At 37.1% G+C, this 26,665-nt stretch overlaps 1 protein-coding gene across 3 annotated transcripts in view; it reads right to left on the reverse strand.

Moving 5' to 3' along the window:
• dclk1a (doublecortin-like kinase 1a) overlaps positions 1 to 26,665 on the reverse strand; it is a 401,030-nt gene that overhangs the window by 157,226 nt on the left and 217,139 nt on the right. For all 3 annotated transcript variants that reach the window (XM_039745796.1, XM_039745797.1, XM_039745799.1), the window contains exon 4: positions 21,987 to 22,086. In XM_039745796.1, coding sequence (XP_039601730.1) covers positions 21,987 to 22,086 — 100 coding nt within the window. The remainder of the gene's footprint in view (positions 1 to 21,986; positions 22,087 to 26,665) is intronic.

Raw genomic sequence — 26,665 nt, forward strand, 5'->3', positions numbered from 1 at the left:
AAAGTCGGTTCCTGCCTTGCACCCAATGTTGCTGCTGTTATCGCTAGACCCCATAATCATGAATTAGATTAAGCAGATTTGAGAATGTTGTGTACACAGTGATTAGTGACACTACGGTCACCAACTTGGGACCCTGTCCCAGCCCATTCACTGTCTGTTTGGAGTTTTCACGTTTTCCCCATGTGTACATTCTCATGCTTACCTAAGTGTTCTCTTAGTGTCCCATGGCCATTAGCCCTCAACCCATATAGAAAAAAAGAGGAGGGGACTTCAAAATAAGTATATCACTTAAGACCCGTAAAGATAGAAAAATTTTTTCCTCCACATTTCAAAAAGCATGTGTCTTAGGTTAACTGAATATCATTCTTTCAAAACAGACTCCACCTTTCCTCTAACCTGCATTAAAAGAAGCTGAATAAAATAGATGGAATCACTTAATAAAAGTGCTAATACATCAAAACATTCTCCATACATTAATCACTGAATCCATTTAATGGAGTGTTAGAGCTGCAAGGAGCTGGAAATCAAACCAGCACATATTACTTGGGGCACCAGTCTATTGTGGGTGATCATTCCACATATGGGACCAATTTACAGTCATCATTTAACCTAACATGCTTGTCTATGGGATTTGAGAAGAAAATCGAAGAACCCCATGAAGTTTTCATGAAACTGTGCAAACGCCACACCGTCAGACTCTGGAACTGTGTTGTAGTGGCACTGACTACTGTGCTACTATGCCACTGCAAATCAATTCTGGTTCAAGAAAATTTGCAAATAATATAGACTTCAATAAATCAGATTTTCTCATAGTGGTTAATTTTTTAGTGCAGCACTGACAAACTTGTTCAGCTTCAAATGAAATGGCTTGTCTTCAGCTTTGATTTGTTTTTCTTGACCCTCCACTCTCATGTATGTTTACGTCTTAATAGCCTTTTGGGTAGATGTGTTGTACCCATTTGTCATACGTGCCCATTCCAGCAGAGGCACTTCTGTCTGATGTCCTGCTCTGTTGCTGGCTGCTGAAAGGAAGTCAGTCAGACTGTTTTATTTGGCCAGTGATAAAGTAAGGACATACCTTTTTTTTTCATAATCCCTTGTTTCCTCATGATATGGGTGTTGTGATAATCTCTTACCACATAAAAAGTTATTTTTATATACCAGTAATTTATGTTTTTTGCTCTTCGGTTATTTTTGGTGGTGCTCCTGTTGCAGCTACTTGTGATGCTGAGAAGAATGAAAAAAAGCTACACAAGATTATTCTCATATTGCTGTAATTAATAATTATTTATACATTTACTGTACGTACTGTATATCAGAATAGTCAAAAAAGGCTGGGTGGTATTTGGCCTTGGAAACCCTAGAGTTTATTTTCTCCAGTATCTTTGCTGGGTAGAAATTATTATTTTCCTCTCCTTCCTGGCTATTTGACTATACCATTTGTTTATTAGGCTGGGTGTTTACTTTCTCATTTTTACTGACTTAGAACCCTTTTTGAAATAATTGTTCTTTGTCAGTTTGTTTCTGTAACTCTCCTGATTTAGCCTTTATTATTGCAAAAAAACTCTGATCTACTGAGTATGCAAATGAGATAAATTAATAAATGTTGTTGAAGACTCATTTATTTTGAAGCACTTCAAATGCACACAAATTATGGTCCGGAGATCAAACAATCTAAATAAACCAAGCAAGCAATTAGTCAATCAAGATTAAAGAATATATTAAATGTATAGACGTAAACGTGCAATGCATTCAGAAAGAAAATCAAGCAATGAGAGATTGTTGTAGAAGCTTAAAATTACATTCATCTATTCCACACCAAACCTATTTAATTCAGTTGTGTTTAATGGGAGGACAGGGCCTCTCGCAGCCACATCAGGCATACAGCAGCAACCACCACTGGATGTCGAACAATTCAGTCATAGATGCAGGCATCCATCCACATTCGAGGAAAATCAGAGTCATCTATTAACAAAACTCACACGTCTTTTGGAGGAAAACTGGGAATGCACTCAAAGAGACACTACTAAAAAGTACCTGTAAACACCAAACAGAGAGCATTGAAGCCACAGCACTAGGGACTATGTCACTGGTCAAATCTGAAATGTGATTACAATAGGAAATATCAAGAACAATCTGTTGCACCTGGACATGGAAAATCTTCCTTCTTTAAAAAAACAGTTTTCTCAGTGTCGGAGAGGTATGCAGAAGGTAGCTATGACAGCTTTTCATCACTGAAGCTGAAGCACAATCAGAAACCTCATCAAACAATGAGCCAAGGCTTGTAAACATGTCTGGCAAGTGAATGTCTGAAGAAGAACAAATATAATGTTTGAGTTTAATCCCCAAACAAATGTTTTACGAAAGGGGTAGTTCATGTCAGAAATCCCTTAAATTTTATTAAGTCTGAAATATGGGAATGAGAAGTAGATCAACAATGGCAATTATTTACTTGTAATTATTGTAGACAAATCTAGTGCAAACAAGTAGTAACCAGTTTAACTAAAAGAGGGGGAACTTCTAGTTTCACAATGGAAGATATACCAAGTTACTAATCAATCACTATTAACAAATCACTTTACAAAGCAAACAAGACTACAATTCACAGTAACAAGACAGAATATAAGATCGTTCAATACATGAGAAATTATAAGGGAATAAACTTAGAATGATATAGCAAGTAAGGTGAATTGAGATCAACAGTACCAAATGTCCATATAGTAGAATTGAGATCAGAACAGGGACGGCACGGTGGCGCAGTGGGTAGCGTTGCTGCCTCGAAGTTAGAGAACCTTATCGGTTCCTCCCTGCGTGGAGTTTGCATGTTCTCCCTGTGACTGTGTGGGTTTCCTCCCACAATCCAAAGACATGCAGGTTATCTGCATTGGTGATTTTAAATTGTCCCTAGTGTGCGCTGGGTGTGTTTGTGGGTGTGTGTGAGCACGTCCTGTGTTGGCTGGGATTGGCTCCAGCAGACCCCCGTGACCCTGTAGTTAGTATTTAGAGGGTTGAATAATGGATGTATGGAGATCAGAACAGGTACTGTAGAATATAATGAAAGGATAGATAGATAGATAGATAGATAGATAGATAGATAGATAGATAGATAGATAGATAGATAGATAGATAGATAGATAGATAGATAGATAGATAGATAGATAGATACTTTATTAATCCCAAGGGGAAATTCACATAATCCAGCAGCAGTATACAAAGAAACAATATTAAATTAAATAGTAATAAAAATGAAAAATTGAAAAAAAATAAAAATAAAAAAGCAGACAATAACTGAGTAATGTTAGCATTTACTCCCTTTGGTGGAATTGAAGAGTCACATAGTGTGGTGGAGGAACGATCTCCTCAGTCTGTCAGTGGAGCAGGACGGTGACAAATGTCTGTCACTGAAGCTACTCCTTTGTCTGGAGATGACACTGTTAAGCGGATGCAGTGGATTCTTCATGATTGACAGGAGTTTGCTTAATGCCCGTCGCTCTGCCACAGATGTTAAACTGTCCAACTTTACTCCTTCAATAGAGCCTGCCTTCTTAACAAGTTTGTCCAGGCGTGAGGCGTCTTTCATCTTTATGCTGCCTCCCCAGCACACCACTGCGTAGAAGAGGGCACTCGCCACAACCGTCTGGTAGAACATCTGCAGCATCTTACTGCAGATGTTGAAGGATGCCAACCTTCTCAGAAAGTATAGTCTGCTATATATATTCATGTTCTGAATATACCGTAGTGGCAGGGTACACTGTAAAATTAATAATGTTCATTTACGGTAAAGTACTGGCAGCTGTGGTTGGCAGAATTTTACTCTAAAAAATAAGGTGCTTATATTTTTAGGTCTACAGTATAACTTTGCAGTAAATAACTTTTTTCTTTACAACACATTCCAATAGAAGTTAATGTTTAACCATAACCTGAAATCCATGCACTGTAATAAATATGCCAATCAATAAACCATTAGAAAATATTGTCAGGCTCAAACACCAATACAGAGTTTGCATCAGTAATTGACAATAACCAATAGGAAAAATGTATCATTTAATTATATACATTGAAAAGAATTCAATGTTTAAGGAAGTTATGGCGCATTGTCTGGTGGAGAAGTAACGTTTGCTTTAGTGGTGTATGGTGTCCAACAGGTGTGCTGTCTTATCGAAAACAACCCAACACAAATCAGCTTCCATAACCTCAAAAAACCTTCAGCACGCAGTGAAAAATAAGCCTGCTAACATTAAGATTTTTTCCCTACTGTTGAAAGGTATGTGTTTCACTAGGAACAATACAGTAAACAGGGGCGTGGACTTGTGAAAATCTCGTAACTTCGGTGTTACTAAAGCAGTTCTTTACCACTTTATAATTGTTTCCCTTTGCTATTTAAAAGTTTTACACTGTAAAATTAACAGCTTTTTTTCAGTGTAACTATAATGTATCAGTAAAAGGTATGCAGCATATTTGAAGGTACAGAAATATCAATTTTACAGAACTTGGCTGTAAAACATAATGAAATGTATTGTTTAAGACATACAGGTACTTTTCAGTAGAACATAAGGTAACTTTCCTTTTTTCAGATAAGGTATTTTACTTTCACCATTTGCAGTATTTTTACCGTTACGTTTACTGACAGTTTTTACTTACAGTGTACAGGAGGGAAGCAGAGAGTTTAATTTGCCCTATGAACATGATCACTGATGAAGCCTCCAAATAGACCTAGAGAGAGAGACGCCTAAAGAGGAGAAGTCACAAAGCTAAATAAGCTGTGGCTAAGAGTTGCATTATGGGCCTTTGGAGCAATGAGAAAGCAGGTGTCAGAGGCAGCTAGTTGTCTGGTCAGTTCAATTGAGGCAAGCGATGATGAAAGGAAGTCAACTGATTGAAATTACGTGACTAGCAAAGTTAAAAAGACATTATGGTATTGCACAGGAAGCCACTGTAGGTAAGCCACTGGAGAGGTTATGTGTTTAATATGATTAGTTCATGATACAACCCTAGCAGTAGCATTTTCATTTTTTCTCATCTGTAGTAAATGATTGCTCAAGATAATGAAATAAATACAGTATCTCCATCTGATGTTATTTATTCTTCATGTTCTGTTATCTAGCATTAGGATTTAGAAAAATATTGCATAACATGCAATGTTAATATGGAAATGCTTTGACAGAACAGTTTATTAACTCTGTAAGGTGCAGTAAATTGAACACAAATCTGAAAATCACAATGCACATACCCTCATCTAAGTTTACAAATTTAAAAACTATTGAATGCATAGGCTAAAACTACATTTTAAATTAACAACTAAATCTCCCCAAGGCACTCACTGGACAGCATGTGAGCTTATCCATACAAGTTGACTTGGATATGCTGACTTAATTACAAACTTTGGACACCCTGTCCAGGGGATCGTTCCTGCCTTGCACCCTGTGTTTGCTGGGATAGGCTCCCGCCTCCAAAGAACCCTGGTCAGGATCAAGCGGGCTTAGAATATTGTATGTTATGGCTTATTTACTAATAACAGCAAGTAATATTTAGCTACTTCTGCATGACAATTTGGATAGCATTATACTGGGTTTAAATCGCCATCCATTCATTGTATTTATGGAGTTTGCATGCTCACCTTCCTTGCGTGTGACTTTTTTCTTAGGTCCTCTGATCTTCTATCCTTATTCCAAAAATATGTATGGTAAGTGAATCTGAGAATTTAAATTGTCTAAATCAATGAAGGTGCATGCATGAGAAAGCCTTGTGATAAGTAAGTGGACTTTATTGTCATTCATAGCATACAACAGTATAACAACGGATGCATAGCTGAACAAAACTGCGTTTCTCCAGACTGAATGTGCAGACATAAAAGAGAAGTGCACGCAAGACAACATACAGATAGTACAAACACTTCATTTTTTACACAGAAAGTAGGTAAGACAGTGTAAGACTGCACAAGGCAGCACAGTACAAACAATAAATACAAAAAATATATTCAAATGTAAGCCAGTCAGCGGGTGAAATATAATATGAAAGAAAATATTGAACATCGTTTCACAGTGATTGTGTTATTGCACTAGATGGATACAATATTTATACATAATATATACAAAATATACAATGTAATACAATATAATACATATAATGTAAACTTAAGACCTATTTGTGGTAATAAAGTGCACAGTAAGTATGAGAGCAAAAGGTCAAAGGTTATTTGACAGAGTATAGTATTCTGATGGCCTGGGGGAAGAAGTTACCATTAAATCTGGTCGTTCTGCAGTGCATACTGTGGTAATGTTTTCCAGAGGGCAGAAGTTCAAACGGCCCATGGGTCGGGTGTGTAGGATCTTTTATGATCTTAATGGAACGTGAGTAGTATAACTCTTGAACAGATGGGAGTAAGGACCCGATGATTTTCTCCGCTGTCCTCACCACTCTTCGAAGTATCTTCTGTTCAGCGGCAGTGCAGCCACCATACCAAACTGAGATGCTGTTGGTCAATATACTTTCTAAAGTGCCTCTGTAGAAAGTTGTGAGTACAGTAGAGAGGAGTTTTGCTATTTTCAGCCTTCGGAGAAAATGAAGTTGCTGTTGTGCCCTCTTGACAAGAGAAGTGGTATTTGTGGTCCATGTCAGGTCATCTGTGATGTACACTCCCATAAACGTGGTGCTTCTCACTGACTTCACACTGTTTCCATGGATTGTAAGTGGCCGGTGTGGCATGTGCTTCCTCCTGAAGTCAACGATGATCTCTTTTGTTTTGTTGACATTCAGTGCCAGGTTGTTTTTTCCACACCAGGCAATGAGTTGATTGTTTGATGGCCTGAAAATAGTCAGAATAGTAATCTACCAGCAAGACAATACACAAATAACATAGAATGTTTGACAAACAAGATACTGTAAGACCATTCAGTCCATCAAGCTTGTTTGGTTAAGATAGAAACGATGTTTTCTCAAAATCACAAAAAAAACAGTCCATGTTTTCAAGGTTTCCACTTTCACTACGTATTTGGTTTCACATCCCCATGATCCCCTGTCTTCTATTTTAAATGAACTTGCCCTTATTTTCCACCAGCATCTTTGACAATGTAATTAGAAAAAAATCATCCCATGATTTGTTGGGGATTATATGACTGCGGCTGTAATTTCTGCCAAAACTTTCACTGCAAATATCAACGCGGGAGGTGAAACTGTTAACTTTCTACTTTTTATTTAAAATGTTGAGGCAGTCAGAACAGGTTTGCTGAAAATCTCCACCAAACTTGCATATCCAGGCTGGGAATACACATCCACTTTCACTCCAGAAACACAGCAGTTAATTTAATTTGTCACTTAACAAAGAAGAGAAGTGCATTTAAGCACAGAACCTGAAATGACTGGCTTCACAAGGGAGCAGGCTTAGAGTGGAGGTTTAGAATCCTGTTTTTGTTGGAATCAGGAGGGGTTTAAGCACATGTTTGCTCCGTTTTAATTCTGTTTAGCCCTTTGTTTTGTTGTGTTTAAGTTTTAGCTATTACGACTTATCACATTAAAGATGACAATGGGCATGCTGCAAGATGAACCAGCACTTATAATTATTGTATTCTGGTGAAAATGACAAAAATATTAAAACTCTGCACAGCAAGGAAAAATCAAAACAAATTTGCTTTCAAAAACTAGATGTTATAATTGTGTCACTATTTAAGATAAAAAGAAAAACATTTAAAGTAAAGAAATATTTATAAAATAATTGCCAGATACTGCTTCAGAGTTTAAATTGCGACTTGCTGTGACATTTATGTGAGAAGCCCTTTTTTTTGTTCCTTCTTTTTTGTAGTGTACAGTAGGCATTTAAGGATCTTGCGAAACTGTAGGATCATTAAGTTGTCTAATCCATCAAATTAAACCAACTTTGGCTTTGTTTATAATCACCTTGTGTATCTGGGCAATTACTGCAGGAGGTATTGTGACCAGGAATATCAGTGTTGTGAAATCATCTCTAAATGCTGTATAGAAACTTAAAGACGCAACTGCATTATCAAAGCCAAAACATAATGACTCTGGGCCCCAAGTCAGGCAATTAGAGGAAAAAAAAGTTTCTTGACAGACATCACTGAAGAACTCTATTCTGCCCTTCATTATTTCTTTTGAAACTGGTGGCAGTCTTTTTCTTTAGAATGTGTCAATTTCAATTGAAACAATGTATGAAAATTAATTAGGTAACTAAACCGATAGCTGTTTAAAGCCCACAGTGGCTAATACATCCTTTTTGGTTTTACTTAATTATTTATGTATCTAATTATTTTAAATTGAGATACATTTTAAATGAGCATTTGCAATATATTGAAAAAAATACTAATTTCACTTATACCTGTGTATCAATAATATATTATGTTGGCTTTAGTTTTTTTCACATTAAGGTTAGAAAGCCATTATTAATTACTTATAACTGAACTTTTCTGTTTGAACGTCATAGCATAAAGGTATATTTGAGACACGATACAATAATGTCTATGTTAGAATATATACTGTTGATAAATTGTATTATCTGTGAGGGGAAATGGTGTGCTTCACACATTCTATAGTTTATGCCAACATTTTGTAACATTTATTACTAAAATATAAAAAAAGTTTCTGTTTTAACAATGTGTTGACACAGATTATTGTAGAAACGGAACACACATGAAATGCGTGTGTTCCAAATAACGATCTATTATTTCCACTCTAAAACTCCACTTCACTCCCAGATAATCAATCAAGGCATGAGCTGGGAGAAGTTTGTGCATGTTCTAAGTCGGTGGGGGGATGGAATAGTCGGCTGCTTGCAGCCTGTCTTTATCGGCACATTTAGAGGACAAAGGACACTGGCGGAGAGGTGCGAACGGTTTTAAGGTGGGCCGGATCTACGAGTTTTTTCGATGTGAGAAGAAAAACATACTACCAAAGAAAAACTCATGCAAATACAAGTAGAATTTACAAACTCCATGTGGCCAAAAATAACCAAGTCAGGATTTGAACCCTTTCCTCCTAAAGCTATAAGTCAGTAACACTGGTCCTATGTGCCACCCAAAACCTGTGTCGTACTTCATTAATCCCATGGGTGAAAATATGTGAGGGGACCCTAGTTAGTACAGTTCATCCTAGGACATCCTAGTTACTCACACAGCCATACTCACTCATATGGGGTAAATTTAAAATTACTTACTAACTGAACAGCCACGCCTGTGGGATGTGAATTAAAACTATTGCCTCATGGGAAAACCTGTGCAACCTACACATATTCCACCGAGGATGACTACAAATGTCTACACAGACTTTTCTACAGGCCCTTCCAGTTTTGGCATCTGGATATGTGCATGTTAGGTTAAATGCCTATTGTAAATGAGTCCTGTGTGAGTGTGAGTGAAGTTGTGACCATGCATGAAGGCCACCACAGACCAGACCCTTTCAGGTATTCCCTTGCACCTGATCTGGATCAAATAGACTTTTCATGCACACACACACACACACACACACACACTTACACACACTTGGCCGTGAATAGGTTTAAATTAGACTGGACTATGTTATAATGTTACATATTGATATGTTATTCACATTTTAAAAGCTTTCAATTTGACATAAAACTCTCAGACCTGCTTAATCCAATTCAGTTACTCATGTTTCAGAGTCTGATTTATTTAAAATGTCAGTCTTATTCTCAAGGGAAGAGTTCTGTGGCACTATAATGCAAGAAAAAGATTTGGAAAATTTGACACTCAGACAAACAGAAAGACAGACAGACTGATAGATGAAGGGATGCACAACCCAGCTACAGGAGATGCACAAACCAGTGTGTTTCTTCGTGCCGGTCCCAAACACGGATAAAAGGGGAGGGTTACATCACGAAAGGCATCCTGTGTAAAATTTTGCCAGATCAACATGCAGACAACGATACAGGAAGACTCCATACCATTAATAATTAACAATGTGCATCAAAAGCTATAATAGATATGATCTGCCACCAAATGACAGTCCATGACAGCAAATAAATGTACATCATTGACCAAAACATTAAAAAAAAAAAATAGTCACGATCAGGACTCAGACCCCATACACAGACATATCATACACAAAATCAGTTTAGTCAGGAGCTGGATAGTTAAATATGAAAACTCTCTAATATAGAGATATAATTAGTGAAAGGAAAAAAAAACAGTAATTTCAATTGCAAAAGGACAAACTGTTGAAATTTTACCAAGTATCATAACAATTTAATCACTTGGCTTAATGGCAGGATGGCTCTAACACACTGTCAAATGCTATAACTATATATAATGCTTACACATAAGAAACAGCTGCTTTTATGGACAAACACATTACAGTGAATGAAAATCATTTAGTAAGTACTATTAAAACTTCCAAGTATGTGATATGAAAACTGGATTATGAAACAAAAGAAATGGTAGTTAATATAAGCAGTTAAGCTGTATCACAATGTAATTGCTTCATGTACAAATTAACTTCTTTAGCCATGAATTTTTTTCAATGCTAAATGTTTAATCTCCCCTTTACTAAACTAATACCACATAATAAATAATAATATTTTGCACTGCAGTCAAACAACTTACATCTTGTCTTGTCTCTAAAGCCTGTGTTTTGTCTTTAATCTGAATTTCTTTTTGTGGTGGAAATATGTTTGATTTAGAAGTATTGTGAAAACATTTTGGGCGGCATGGTGGCGCAGTGGGTAGCGCTGCTGCCTTGCATCCCGGGTCCTACCCTGCGTGGAATTTGCATGTTCTCCCCGTGTCTGCGTGGGTTTCCTCCCACAGTACAAAGACACGAAGGTTAGGTGGATTGGCGATCCTAAATTGTCCCTAGTGTGTGCTGGGTGTGTGTAAAACTGCCGTGTTGAATCTTCATCTGTTCCCCTTCACAAAGATATATTACATTTCAAACAGTGTTAAAAAGATGGCATTGTGAAAATATAATTCAGAAGTCAGATTAGCGAACTTCAGATTTCACTTGTAGGTTTCAAATATTCATAATTTGAGGTTATAGAAGGAATCAGAAGAAACTATGTGATTAGCCGTTTGCATGTTCTCCCCGTGTCTGCGTGGGTTTCCTCAAGGTTCTCCGGATTCCTCCCACGGTCCAAAGACATGCAGGTTAGGTGCATTGGTGATCCTAAATTGTCCCTAGAATGTGCTTGGTGTGTGGATGTGTGTGTTGCCTGTGGTGGGCTGGAGCCCTGCCCGGGGTTTGTTCCCTGCCTTGTGCCCTGTGCTGTCTGGGATTGGCTCCAGCAGACCCCCGTGACCCTGTGTTAGGATATAGCGGGTTGGAAATTATGACAATAAGGGTTGAATAACAAGAGAGTAGGTTAGAAAGGAAGAAACTAAGAGGGCAATTGAAATCTGAGATATTAAGACATAAAAAGGAAAAAAAAGATATTAGTTTAACTTTGCTGAAAATGAATAAACTCCAGATATTTTGTAATGGTAATAGCTGTGACAAGGTTAACTAGGATTAAGTGATTTGTTTTTGAGTCCATAAAATCACATCGTAGCACACAGACAAGCATCCTTTTTAAAATGATCAGATTTCAAAATGTTTAAATCTGTTTAAAGAGATTTTTGTAGACCCTTTAGCATTATGTTTACCCCAGGAAAAACAAATGAAAAACATTACATTTTTTTTCATAAGATAAGATGTTATAATTTTAAACAGAAACATGTAAATGCCAAAACATCAACATAAATAGAGAAGAAAAAGAATGTGTAGTGTCCGCTACTGTACTGATACAGATTTCGTATACAGTAGGTCCTTTGTCTGATGTGTTTTGAGACAGTTTGCAACACACAGCCCAATCAGGACAGTAGAAGTGTGCTTCTTTGCACAGTTTTCCCGTTGCACAGTTTTTTGGGTTGCTTGCACATGAGATGGTAGAATGTCAGTGCCTGATCCGCATGATCGACGTGCCTGTTGTGTTATTGCAGGCAAACACAGTGCAGAGCTTAGTGAAGTCCACATTTCCCTGAAATGAACATTGACAGTTGCTACATTGTAAAAAATGCTCAAGGGTTAACATCTTGCTTGTCCTTGCACCTGAACACAGATATTTTGCTTCTTTGTTACACAACAATGGTCACACCATGCTGACGCTTCATGTCAAAAATTTAGCAGGTATGTCACAGCGGTTTGGTTGTATAGTGATGTGTTATACATCAGTTTCACTATCCATGTCAATGTCAGACCAACTCACATTGTCATTATTATCACTCAATTTGAACAATGGTTCAGTTTCAGTTCATTCTAATTGTCTTTATGACTTTTCGTTTACCATTATGTTTACGGTTGGAGACTCTGCCTCACTCATAAATATTGATGATTCACCTTAGAGTGACAAAAAGCATAGAAATATTCAGGATTTTTTTTTCTTTTTTGCAGCATGTTATTTCATCCTTTAGATGGCAGCAACATACTGCCCCGAGAGTTTTTGGGCTTAAAAATGTAAAGAGGCCCAATACACATCAGCTTGAGTGTGACTCGTGGTTAACTGTAACTACATAGAAGTCTGTATTCAAGGACAGGTTTATTCAAGCAGAATATTACCAATTAAAAAGTCCAAATCAGACACAATCCAGCCATAAAGCAATATTAATAACATTTTAAAATAATAATAATACTATAATACTGCATTCCTCTTCCCCCATAAACATTTGACTGGTGGGAAACTTGAAAATTCTTGAGTGAACAAAGTAAAAACCCACCTCTGACGATGAGTTTACTTCAGTATATGTGCTACGATTGTATCATATGTACACAGTCTGCATTACAAGGTTAGAAGTTGCAATTTCCTCTGCTTTTTATTTTTCATGCTTATCTGGATGTTATTACAGTTCTTACTGGTTGCAATTCTTAGTTCCCGATTTTGCTGGAATAAAACTGCTGTTCCTATATACTAGGCCTGCTTTAATGTGTGTATTGCTTTTGATCTAAACTCTCTAAAACTTCGAAACAGTACAATATTACAGATCAAAGCGTTACATTCAAATCTGATTATAGCTACAGGGTGAAATTATATTCATACCCACAATTTACATTATTAATTTAATTACCTGGATGACATCAAAAATACATTGACTAATGCCATTGTCTATCACTAAAATAAGCTGGAACTGATCAATGGCATGAATGTTTTTCTCAGGGGCAATTGTATGTAGCATATGAGTAAGGAGCTCCAGTGATCTAATAATATTAGGCCGTTTAAAAGAAAATAAAAAAACCTACACATATTGTAAACAGAAACATACTCAGTTAATTTTAAATTGTAACAATGATACATCTGATTATCTGATGGCACTATAACGGAGGCCGATTGTTTTAAAATGTTGCCCAGATGGGTGTCAGGTAACACACAGCTAGTATATATATATATATATATATATATATATATATATATATATATACATACTAGCCATGTGCACCCAACTACGTTGCGCGTGTTAAAGTTGTCTGTGAATGGCTCCCTGTTTAAAAGCGGCTGCCAGTCGTGAACTGGGCCCTTCGTCGCACAGCATTATGATTTTTTATTATTAAATTACAAAAGAAAACCCTTGAACATTAATTCGATAGGGACGGCCTACTCGGAATCACTGTCTGAATAGTAATTATGTGGTGGTGTAGGAGCATTTCTGCTTCTGTCCGTTCACAGTCCGTCTCGTTTTCACGACGCTATCGTTTCCTCTTACGATGTCATCTCAACCTTTCTCCAATCTCGTAGGTTGCTTTGTGGCAAACCAAAGAGTAAGGCAATATACACGGAGCAATGGTTATAAAAGGGGGACATATAGATATCCAGGCTCTTTAAAGCACAAATAGGGATCACTTAACTGACATGTGAGCAAGCCACGGTACAACTGTGAGATGTGCAGCACTCGCCGGCTACAACGTAACAATAATAATTTCCGGAACGTGCTCTTACGTTGTCATTCATTTTACCCACTGTCTTTCTTTCATTCATATGTTACGTAGGCACGTACCTTTTATCTTCGGCAATCTCATTCTCTAACCCCTTTCGTTATTCCGGCACATTATTGATATCCATGAGTAACAAAAACGTACTAAACTGGAAGGTGGTCTACGCATGCGTGGAATTCGTGGACAAACAAAGATCAATATCTAAGAATATCTAAATGAAGATCTCTCTCTAGTTAATTTAAAGAAAAACAATTTGTTTAGTTTGAATGTCTGTGTTTTGAGGTGTGACTGGAGTACTACAGTCTTCAGTAGTATAAGCCTGGGGGAAGATTCTTAATGCAATGCCTATGTTTTAGCTGTCTCTCTACTGCCATGTAGTGCTTCTTCTTCTAATTCATTCGCAGACAAACAAAGATCAAGATCCAAATGAAGATTATATATATATATTGTGGTCCCCGGCCGAGGAGGACCAGTGGAGGGCTTGTGCCTCCTCCAGACCGAGAGGGGGCATCCGTCCTGGTTATGCTGGAGGCCTCGGGTAGAGGGCTTGAAAGCCCAGCCCTGTAGGGACCTGTGGCCACCGCAGTGCCTGATTATACCAACGATGTCTGGCTGCCTGTGTCCGGGTTCAAGTTCACAATATATATATATATATATATATATATATATATATATATATATATATATATATATATATATATATATATATATATATATATATAGTGAACAATCAGCCTCGGCACAGACAGACACAGACTCTAAATGTACAAAACATGCACCGTTTATTTACAGACCACACAACACCAACACAGTGCACAAGAATACCACACTCTACTCAGTCCTTTCTCTTTCTCCAGGCTGCCTCCACTCACTCCTCTTTCATAAGCTACGTCCTCTTCCACCCAACTCCAGGTCCTCAAGTGGTGGCTGCAGGCTCCTCTTATAGCCCACCCGGTGTGGCTGCATCACAGCCCAAACTGGCTCGTTAAGTCGTTCCACTCCCCCTTTTGGTGGCCACGAAGCCCAAAAGGCATGAGCTCCGGTATTCCACGATTGTGGCCCCAATACCGCCTAGGGGTGCTGCTCTCTTGTGCCCAGGGAAAGATAGTGCCCCTCCCGGTGGGGCAAGATCCCTGGTCGTCTGCCACTATATATATATATATATATAGTATATATATACTCAGTATATAATGTGAAGTCATTCACTTACCAACCATAAGACAATTTAACAGATATGGACTTTAAAAGGAGATCACAAACAAGTGATGAAAGACTTGAAAAAAAAATAATGTACCTGAGTGAATGAAAAACAAATGAAACTGGTACACATCTTATATTGCTCAAATATATAATCACATGTCACATTATTCCTATTGATTACCTATTTCAAATCAAAAGAATACACTTTCTTGTAAATTTATGTTTTGTAATGACCATCAACAAAAGCCAAGTCACCAGGAAAAGCAACAATTGATCTAATGCATGAACCTTAACTCCTAGACAATTGTATACAGCATGATAAAGAGTAAGCTGCAACAGTAACCTAATATTAATATTACTTATTAATTACTTACAAATATTGCGTACTGAAAAGTACTTAAGTTACATAGTATATCTGATACATCTGATTGTATGATAGCACTATATCTGAAGCTAGTTTTATACATTTATCAATGAAGTAGCTTATTTACAGTATCTTTTGTTGATAATTATTTTATCATAATTATGTTATTTAAAAACAGCACACCCAGAGTGTTTAACAGTTGATTGATTATTTAACATATAGGTTGCCTATGTATTGATTAAATAAGTACAGTGGTACCTCGGTATACGTCTGCTTTGGAATAAGTCCAACCTGGTATACGTCCTGTTTAGAGGCGAAATATTTTGCTTGGTATACGACCTTTGTTTGGAATACGACTTGTGTGCTAGAACAACACGTGTGGTATACCGGGCGTGCGCCTTCAAAAAAAAAAGTTTTAACCTGTACAGTAATCCCTCGCTATATCGCGCTTCGACTTTCGCAGCTTCACTCTATCATGGATTTTATATGAAAGCATAACTAAATATATAACGCGGATTTTTCGCTGCTTCGCAGGTTCTGTGGACAATGTGTCCTTTTACTTCCTGTACACGCATCCTCAGTTGGTTTGCTCAGTTGATTTCATACAAGGGACGCTATTGGCGGATGGCTTAGAAGCTACCCAATCAGAGCACGTATTACATATTAACTAAAACTCCTCAATGCTATAAGATATGCTTCCTGCGTGGTGCTCGATTGTTTGCTTGTCTCTGCCTCTATCTCACCCTTTTTGACATTCTCTGCGCCTGACAGAGGGGGTGTGAGCAGAGGTGCTGTTTGCACAGAAGCTGTTTGCCTAGTGGATACGGACGCTCCTCTAAGAAATGCCGCTTTATCGAGGTGCTTCCAAAAGCACACTTATTGATTTTTTGATTGTTTGCTTTAATCTCGCTCTCTCTCTCTCTCTCTCTCTCTCTCTGACGTTCCAGGAAGTCTCGTCTCGCTCATTCAGCATCAACGTGTTTCGCTGTGTAAAGAGTTAACTTTTGTGCTCTTTTGTGTTTATCTTTTTGCATAGTCAAGCCCTTCATTATGGCTCCAAAACGATCTGCTACTGCTTCAGGGGCCGTGCCCAAGTGCAAGCGGAAGATGTTAATGATTGCCGAAAAGGTAAACGTTTTGGATTTGTTGAAGGCTACGATTCTTTTTATTTAAAAAGTAGGAATGGAATAAAAGATCTACGGCAGCAGTGTCCTTTTAACCAGGGTGCAAAACGAGTTGTAAGTGGATGTAATAAGGCAGTAGTCTGGATGGAATCTGCTTTAGGGATTTGGATTGAAGACTGCCAGAAGAAGAACAACGGCAGTGCTTCACAATTGCCTGAAGAGGCTCCTTTGGAAGAGCTGTAACGCTCTCCTTTGTAGTGCAGTAAAATTAAACTCATTGTTATCGGACAAGTCATTTTCATTTATTTCATCTAATTGCTTTTGTATTTATGTATTTTAGTATTAAGCAGTGTTTAAATTATTTTATACAACCCCATCAATGTATAATATGCCAATAACAATAGGATTTTTTTTTCATGGGAACGAATTAATCATTTTCCCATTATTTCTTATGGGAAAAATTGGTTTGGTATAAGTCCTGTTTGGTATAAGTCCAAGGATCTGGAACGGATTAAGGACGTATACCAAGATACCACTGTATTTAAAATGTCAGTTTTTTTTAAATTCATTTTTATTATAATGATATTGCATGTGTAATTATTGGTATAATATCAACCATATAGTTGTCTCTGTGGTGCATATTGTACATAAATATGATGTAAACAAACTATTACACATAAAATGAAAAACATTTTGTTATAGACCTCTGGAAGTATATTTTTTGCTTTATATGAAAGCACTTATTTGCATTTCACTGTGTTCTAAAGCTAGAGTAAATGCTGAAATTGTCCATCATTTTCTTGGTAACACCACTGACCTTGACACTGAATGAAACCTGATGTCCACTGTGATGACTTTAGTTTATTTATGCTTTTCATTAGAAGTCTATTTCCACTTTGTTTTAAAAGCCAATACAATCGGTTACCTGCATCCGATACTGGTCTTAGATGATTAAAATTCTAAAGCACCTGTGTAATTTTAAATGTATGATGCACTGGGTATTCATCATTTTGAGTCATCCTGCATTGTGTGGCTTATAATAATATTAGCAATAGCCAGGATTATGACACATCACTATAGTGATGCATAAGCCTGCTCTGAGTTTCAATTCTAACAAAACAATGTGAGCAATTGTATAACTTTGCACCAGACATTTTAATCACTTTGCAAAACAAGATATCATTTGTTTAAGTGGAATGCCTAAATAGGAAGGCCAGTTCATATTGATAAAGGAACATTAAGAAAAATAACACAGAAATGGCAAAAGTAATGTGAATTGTTACTTCTGTTTTGTGCATGAAAACACTTCAGTCAGTCTACAATGGTCTGTGTGTGCATTAGTGTAACTTCAGTGTTCAATATCAGGTTCAGATCCACTTTAATCAAAAGCTGATATTTCCCTTTTGTTTAGGCAACAAAGTTAATTAACACACCACCTACACTGAGACACCCACCCAAATCAAGGATGCCGAATTAATGTAGGTTGTGTGAGGGAGCTCTGTTTCACTTTCCAGTCAGGATGCCAGAAATTTGAAGAGATCTGTACAATTTATGAGCAGGTTCATAAATTAGCAAAGGTCTTCACTGAACAAATAACCTAGACAAACTTGGTTCAATATATCAAGTAATACAATTTATTTGTAACAAAAGAATTATAAACTCAGCAAAAAAAGAAACGTCCCTTTTTCAGGACTGTGTATTTCAACAATAATGTTTTAAAAATCTAAATAACTTTACAGATCTTCATTGTAAAGGGTTTAAACAATGTTTTCCATGCATTTTCAATTAACCATAATCAATTAATTAACATGCACCTGTGGAATGGTCGTTAAGACCTTAACAGCTTACAGAAAGTAGGCATTTAAGGTCACAGTTCTAAAAACGCAGGACACTAAAGAGACTTGTCTACCGACTGTGAAAAACACCCAAAGAAAGATGCCCAGGGTCCCTGCTCATCTGCGTGAACGTGCATTAGGCATGCTGCAGGGAGGCATGAGGACTGCTGATGTTGGTAGGGTAATAAATTGCCATGTCCGCACTGTGAGACGCCTAAGACAGCGCTACAGGGAGACAGGAAGGACAGCTGATCATCCTCATAGTGGAAGACCACGTGTAACAACACCTGCACAGGATCGGTACATCACCGAAGCCTGTACCCTGGAGCGGGATTGATTTGGAGGTGGGGTGTCCGTCATGGTCTGGGGCGGTATATCACATCACCATCGGACTGAGCTTGTTGTCATTGCAGGCAATCTCAATGCCTTGCGGTACAGGGAAGACAGCCTCCTCCCTCATGTGGTACCCTGTATGCATGCTCATCCGGACATGATCCTCCAGCAGGACAATGCCACCAGCCATACTGCTCGTTCTGTGCGTGAGTTACTGCATGACAGCAATGTCAGTGTTCTGCCATGGCCAGCGAAGAGCCCGGATCTCGATCCCATTGAGCACGTCTGGGACCTGTTGGATCGCAGGGTGAGGGCTAGGGCCATTCCCCCCAAAATGTCCAGGAACTTGCAGGTGCCTTGGTGGAAGAGTGGGGTAACATCTCACAGCAAGAACTGACAAATCTGGTCCAGTCCATGAGGAGGAGATGCACTGCAGTACTTCAAGCAGCTGGTGGCCACACCAGATACTGACTGGTACTTTTGATTTTGAGCCTCCCTTCATTCAGGAACACATTGTGAAACATTTTTAGTTTATGTCTTATTTTGTTGACTCTTTTAGTGTTCATACAAATATTTACACATTAAGTTTACTGAAAGTAAAAACAGTTGAAAGTCAGAGGACATTTCTTTTTTTGCTGAGTATAGAAGAAGGATATATGCAAGTATATATAGATGTACGAGTGTACTGTACATAGACATATATAAATAAAAAACAATAACAAGCAACACAAAACATAATATTTTGAAAGCTTTGTTGAATGTTTTTTCTTTAATAGATAAAGTAACATAACTTATGAATTCTGATCTTTCCATTCCTGTAAAGATGGATAAGTTCTTTAGCTGTTTATAAAGCTTATGTTGCCTGCACTGTGGTGTTTATTTGCTCACAGCTATTATACACTGGCTTACCCCGACACACAGCAGTTTCTGTGTGTGTGCGAGATGCTGCTCTGTACTTCCTTATTGGATTTAGTAAGGAACTTTTAACAACTAGAATGTATCCTTTACAAGGTTATTACCCTTCACTTACAGTGATACTAATACCATATTACCTTAGCTGCCTTTATCGTAACTACTAAATAACAATTAATAGCTCTCAGAATCAATACATTTATATTTATGGTTCAGTGTAAGAAATGCTGTGTTTCTTTCTCCAGACATGTGGAAGGATCTTCTGTGTGCTTTTCTTTGTTTGTTTTAGGAACTTGTCTCATCCTTTGCCTTGGTTGCACCTTCTGATTATAGGCAGTACTGCAGTTTCTCTTTGAAATTAAAACACAACATGCTAGTACTCTTGCTGCTAGCTAAACAAAATCTGCTGGGCAGCTGGTGATCAGTCAGCTACTTCTTTCATCAAGACAAATGCATAGCTTTATGCAGGTCTTCCTATGCTTATGCAGTTACTGTCTTAGCTACGTTTGGACTTATAACTGCAACTGAGCTGATATTAAATGGCTTTTTAAGCCAAGGACTTGTGTTCCAGCTATACCAAAACGGATAATGTCAGTTTGTCCTACAAAATCAACTCTCATGATTTCTCAAAATTTGTCTGCACTGTTTTCACTCTAGTCAAGACTGTGAGGCTGCTTTCAGGTATGCCTTCTGAATGTCTTGAGGGCAATCTATCCAGATCTCTCCCTGGTGACTCCATGATATTCCAGCTTACTGATCCCAACTTATAATTAAATGGCCAGGGAGAATTTGAAGCTTGTATCATGGTAAGAAATAATTTTACTTTAAGTGGGAAACTCTTTCCCAACAGACTGAAATTAGTACCATTTTTTAAACAAATAGTGGCATTATGGAAAATATACAAAATATTTTTTCTTTTTTTATCAGATTAGTGAAAATGATTTATTTATATTCACTAATTTAAGAAAAAAATAACATAGATATAATTTCCTTACATTTTTATTGAAAACTATCAAAACATAAGCAATAAGCAATTACAAATTAAGTTAAATGTGCATGCCTAATAGATAGGAGATACAAACCACACAATAATGGTCTTTTTCTTCTTTTTCGAATGAGAATGACTATAAGCTACTTTGAGTCTGCCTCCGGGGAGGCTCTGTAACTAAGAAATGTGTCACTTGGACAGAGAATGAAGATCACTTTAATAGTATTGCAGATACAAAAGTCCAGGTTTTATAGTTAATTTAGCACTGTCTATGCTTCTGCTTAAGGTATTACACTTAAGATCATATTGAAAAGAGAACAGTTTGTCTTCAAGGCTAGTTTGCCTGTGGTTTCTTGCCTGGGTACAAAGAGAACATTTTAAATTCCAGGTCAGGAGATGGTGAGAGAATACATTATTAACAAGATCTGTACGTGTTGTAGTCTTGGTTGAAATGGCATTATATGAGTAATGATATACCTTAGTGGCTGAAGCCCTAACTGTGTCGTGGGCACACTATGAATGACAATTCTAGAGTCCAGGTGAAGGCACTATATGCTACTACAGTTTGGAATATATATTTCCTGCATAGCAAGGCCCTTAGGTTAGTGTCAATGTGAAAATAAAAACATTTTTCATTATATTACTGTCCCCATCACCCAGCAATTCATAGCAAGAAAGGCACATTGTCACACATTGCAGCATTTATCAAGTCAAAAATATACTGCAGAAGCAAAAATACACCAACAAAAAACTGCTCTTCGACATTACATCTGCAGTGGTATGAAAAAGATACTAACTAAATGATACAATGACAGCAAAAGGCAAATCCATTCAAAAAATCTTAATTTCCCATCTCCTGCTTTTCCAATACAACTAAGAAATAAAACTCATATTGACAACATTTCTGCTTGGCCGACTCCAACAACCAAGACCACTAAGAGTAGCCCTTTGAGAAATTCTAAGTACTCATAGGGCAGATACTGAGAAGGCTACAGACATTATTATAAAATTTAAAAAAGGTACATTAAACCTGTGAAACCTTTGGTAGAATAATGCTTATAAGTCCAGCAAATGGAAGTATATTAACTTTACCTATCTGGCTTAAATATTTTACAACTTGAAATGACACTCAATGTAGACATTCTACTATATGCTCAAGCATCGTCAACTTATAACTTAATTAATAATTCAAGGTACATTGAAAACAACTGAACATTTATTGTATACCCTGAATACTTCTAAAATGAACAGCAAAAAAAAAAATAAAAACTGGAAAAAAATAACAATAATGCAAATTTCAGTACCACTTTCATCAAGGAGAAAATCATCTTGGTAGCGGAATTTCTCTGGGCCACATGCAATGAATATGTCGTCATCTCCAAAGAAATCCTGAAGGCACATCACCTGAAGAGACACAAAAACAATGTCAAGTTACAGCAGTAGGTTCTTTATGTGAATGGCTATTTTAACTATTATTAGGTTATATGTAATAAAAAAAATCCATTTTTTTTCCTAATAGTAAATCAAGGAGCACTAGTAACATTCATAATTTACGTAAGTAAAGGCAGTAATGGTTTTCAAGCCAGAAATAGGGAAATATACAAGACCTGCAGGTAAGGAAAGTAAACTTCAAAACCAAAACAAGTTGAAAGCTAATACAGAAACACTTGTGATACACATACAGTAAGATTTAGCAGGGCGTATAGATGCTTAAGGATTACAAACTAATGCCTAATCCTCATGTATCCAAATGAGCTGAATCCATTCTAAGCCCACTTTGCACGGGAATTTATGCTTCTTTGTTTCTGTAGATGATGAATCAATGTTTACAAGGTATTCGGTGTTAGTGGAATGTTAGGATGTATTTTAAGAAACTGTAACAACCAGTTAGAGTTACCAAAGTAAAAACTGTAACAATACCTAGTTTTAATACATCACTAAAACAATCTTCAGTTCCAGCCTGCTTCAAACAAAAAAAAAACAATTACCTCTGTTCCAAAAATATTAAAAGTGGACTGTCTCAATGACTGCTGATAAATGGCACTCACTCCCACTTTGAGATAGTGGTAGATGGAACACATTTGACTGAACATTCCACCATCTCTGATTTGCATATCATGGCAATCAGGCCCCAGAGAAGACATATTCATAAACTTTGCACAGAAGACAGGACTTTTGACTAATTATTAGAGGGGAGACATGGGTCTTCAGTTAAAAAACTTGACTAACTTTGTTTTGTTTGCCTGCACTGGTCTGATTTTACAAAGTATTTATCTAACAATAGTATAACAGAAAATGCATGCATTTTGCCCATTTCTGAGCATATAACTGGATGACATAAGGAGGGTATTATGTGACGTGTGTAACATGAGATTTGCTTTCATGGACAATTTGATATTGTTTGGTTTGGTCCAGTGCTGGTCTCTATACATCCCATTCTATAAGGAAGTTTCTTATCTCTGTTGTCCTTGAAAACATGAGGTTATTTTTTTTTTTCAGCCAACACTCCAACCCACATGAGGTAAAGAAAATATCAAAATATTTACGTGCTAAATGTATAGCGTTCCTAAAGAATATTGTCCCAATACAAATGTAATAAATAGCAAGTCAGACCTAAGTGGAGAACAGTATATTATCTTTACAGACAAAATCATATTCCAATCTAATATCATATTCATCTCTTTAGTGGAACACATTTCTTTTACAATTTTCACATTGACAGATGACTGTGATATTATTAAGCATACGTGTAGATCCTAGCACTTCCCACTTGAATTTCTATTCCCCATGACTTGAATGCAGTAATCTGAGTAAACTAAGACAAATTTTTTTGATATATTTTACTAATTTCCAGTTGCACAATACAAAGAATGTTGATTCTCCTTTAAAGGCCAACACAGCAGTCAATCTGTGCTTAAATGTCTGATTTCTTGATTGGTTTATGCAGCATCCTGTATATCAAACAAAGTAATGTATTAAGTTAAAGAACATTAAAGAAATTGTAGAAGGGTTAATGAATAACACATTATATCATATTGCTTTTTTAATATATTTTACCACGGTATTTAAGAGTCCAAGCAGACTTGCTTTTTTATCCGTCTTGGAACATTTTTTTTCAACCTACGTATCGTTGCTAAGCAACAGAGCTCATCTCAGGAATGCCTATACAGTATAGTATTGTATAACATAATATTCTCATACTTCTTAATACAATGCAGGGTCATGGGGTGGGGTGTGGGGGTTTAAGAGTCTTTTTGGGCTGCACTGGATTCAGGATAGGAAACAGACTTGGATGGGATGATAGTGCATCACACAGACCACTCATTTACAAACCCACGTTCACACAGGGCCAAACTGGAGTTTACAATTGGACTAGCAACCTACAATTTGTTTCTGTGCGGCCATACAAACTTTTATGACACATGCTTTAGCAACATAAGACTGGTTCAAAAAGATGTCATCCAACTTTGTTGTTATGAATTTAACTTATTGTTGCAGCCATAATATTATAATATTGCAATAGCAACATCAGAATGCAGAATAATTAATATTCTGAGACCAAAAAAATATGTGTATCCAACAGCACTGGTCAAATTACATTGAAATCTGGCATGGGGGAAAAATAAATCTTCAAAAGTCAAATTACACATCTCGAATATGACTATGCACAAAGGTTGTCAGTACTAGGCAAGATTCCAAGGATGATAATGCAAGGGGTATGCACTGTGGTATGGGGTCATATAGGTAGCAAATGGTGCCCTCTGGACTGTTCATTTAAGCATTGCACAGATGGTGAGGCACAGAATGTAATATGTATCCATCAATCCATTGTCTAACCCGCTGAATCTGAACACAGGGTCACGGGGGTTTGCTGGAGCCAATCCCAGGGCACAAGGCAGGAACCAATCCTGGGCAGGGTGCCAACCCACCACAGGACACACACAAACACACCCACACACCAAGGCCAATTTAGAATCGCCAATCCACCTAACCTGCATGTCTTTGGACTGTGGGAGGAAACTGGAGTGCCCGGAGGAAACCCACGCAGACACGGGGAGAACATGCAAACTCCACGCAGGGAGGACCCGGGAAGCGAACCTGGGTCTCCTAACTGCGAGGCAGCAGCGCTACCACTGCGCGACCGTGCCGCCCCTGTAATATGTATTTCATGCATATTCCAAAGACAGAGTCAGCAATATGGCAAGTAAGTGGTACTGACATTATACAGGCAAATGTTCCTGGAAAATGTCACAGGCCTGCCACAAATTGAATAACAGGTGACAGAATCTCATTTAGTCAAACTGCCATTAACAAACAACAGAGACAACAGTTTATCAGAAAGAAAATAATATTATTATTATCACTCTTAGTAGACTTACAAAAATCTCTAATCTTGTAAGTTATCTAGTATTCTGATCTTGAATCTTGTTGCATCACCAAAATCCAGAAATCCTCTGACTCTCAGCTTTCCCGGTACTAGTGCTTCCCCTGCAGTCTCCCTCATAACCACAACACTGCTTCTAAGATAGATAGATAGATAGATAGATAGATAGATAGATAGATAGATAGATAGATAGATAGATAGATAGATACCCATTCAACTTCACCACCCATTGCAATCACCCTTCCCATCAGGCACCCCATCTCAAAAAATAAGAACAGTTAAGAGAATGGAATAACCAAACAAAAAATGTTTCCATAAATGTATAAGTCAACAACATTATTTATAATCCATCTGACTATTACAGTGCATGTAGAATCAATAACCAATTATTTTGGTTATTAAAATTGTTTAGTAGGTAAATTTTGTTTCCTGCAGTTGAATTGCAATGGGTTTAAAAAGAAATTCTGGTATTCCTTTGGCTTTAACCTGCGACATTATATAAGGTAGCAGTATACACTAAATACAGCAATATTAGCATGTCTATCTTGGCCTCCATATCCTAAATGAGAAAAGCCTTAGTTTTCACTCTTACTTCATGTGTTACTTTTAATGATACATGAAAAGATTAACTCAACACATAATTAACTATTAGGTAATTCCAAAGGTTAATGTTATGTTTCAGTCTGGATCTGATCACTGGCTTTTTTCTCCTATCAACAGCCTACAGTCTCATGGGGAAGGCCCTAGATATCTGACAACCACTGCTACAATGTTTTTACTTTGAGACATGTTAAGTTTCTCCCCTCATTATGAAGAGTGAACCCCAAAATTTCATTTTGGCTTCCCTTATCATTCGGGGTCATTTTTGCTAAATCGCTTGTAATTCGACCTCTCCAAATTAGAATCATTGCTGTTATTGAACTATCTGGAGTATAAACACATGTTTGGTCTCTTTGTAAAGGTAACATTCTCTAGTTTCACCCTCAGTAGTCAGAATCACTGTAGGTGTGACTGATCAAAAGTTATGCACATTAGAACTCACAAAAAACGAATTTTTTTTTGAAAATAAAGGAAAATAAAGCTGCAGTAGGTAGGTGGGGACAGAAACACACTATGTACCAACAGAATAACTTGTTGACTACTCAAATTTCAAATTTGAAAAGAATACCTGTAAAAATGACATTTTTTACACCAGTTTTTATGTGGGCATGCCCAGGGGCTTTTTAGAGGGACCATTATCCACATTTTGGAACATATGGAAAAGTGTAATAAGTTTTGAATGCTTCAACCCACAGATATCAATGAGGGCTCTACTGAAAGCTTACACCTAAAGGAATCTATATCTACACACAGTGTCACTCTATTAGTTATGGAAATTCATGTTCCATAATAAAAACAATAAAAAATACACATTTCTATGTAAAAATAGTCAATACAAGTTATGGGCCAAAAATATATTTATATTTTTAATTTTTTACTTTTTTTTATAAAATGCACACAAACTATATATATTTCTTTTACAAACTGTTACAACACAGCTCAGCGTTTTTCCATGTGCCACTTGATGGCAGCAATCACTAGCAAGCAGAAAGCACAAGG

This window comes from Polypterus senegalus, chromosome 2, assembly GCF_016835505.1.
Source record: "Polypterus senegalus isolate Bchr_013 chromosome 2, ASM1683550v1, whole genome shotgun sequence".
Classification (NCBI taxonomy): domain Eukaryota; kingdom Metazoa; phylum Chordata; class Cladistia; order Polypteriformes; family Polypteridae; genus Polypterus; species Polypterus senegalus.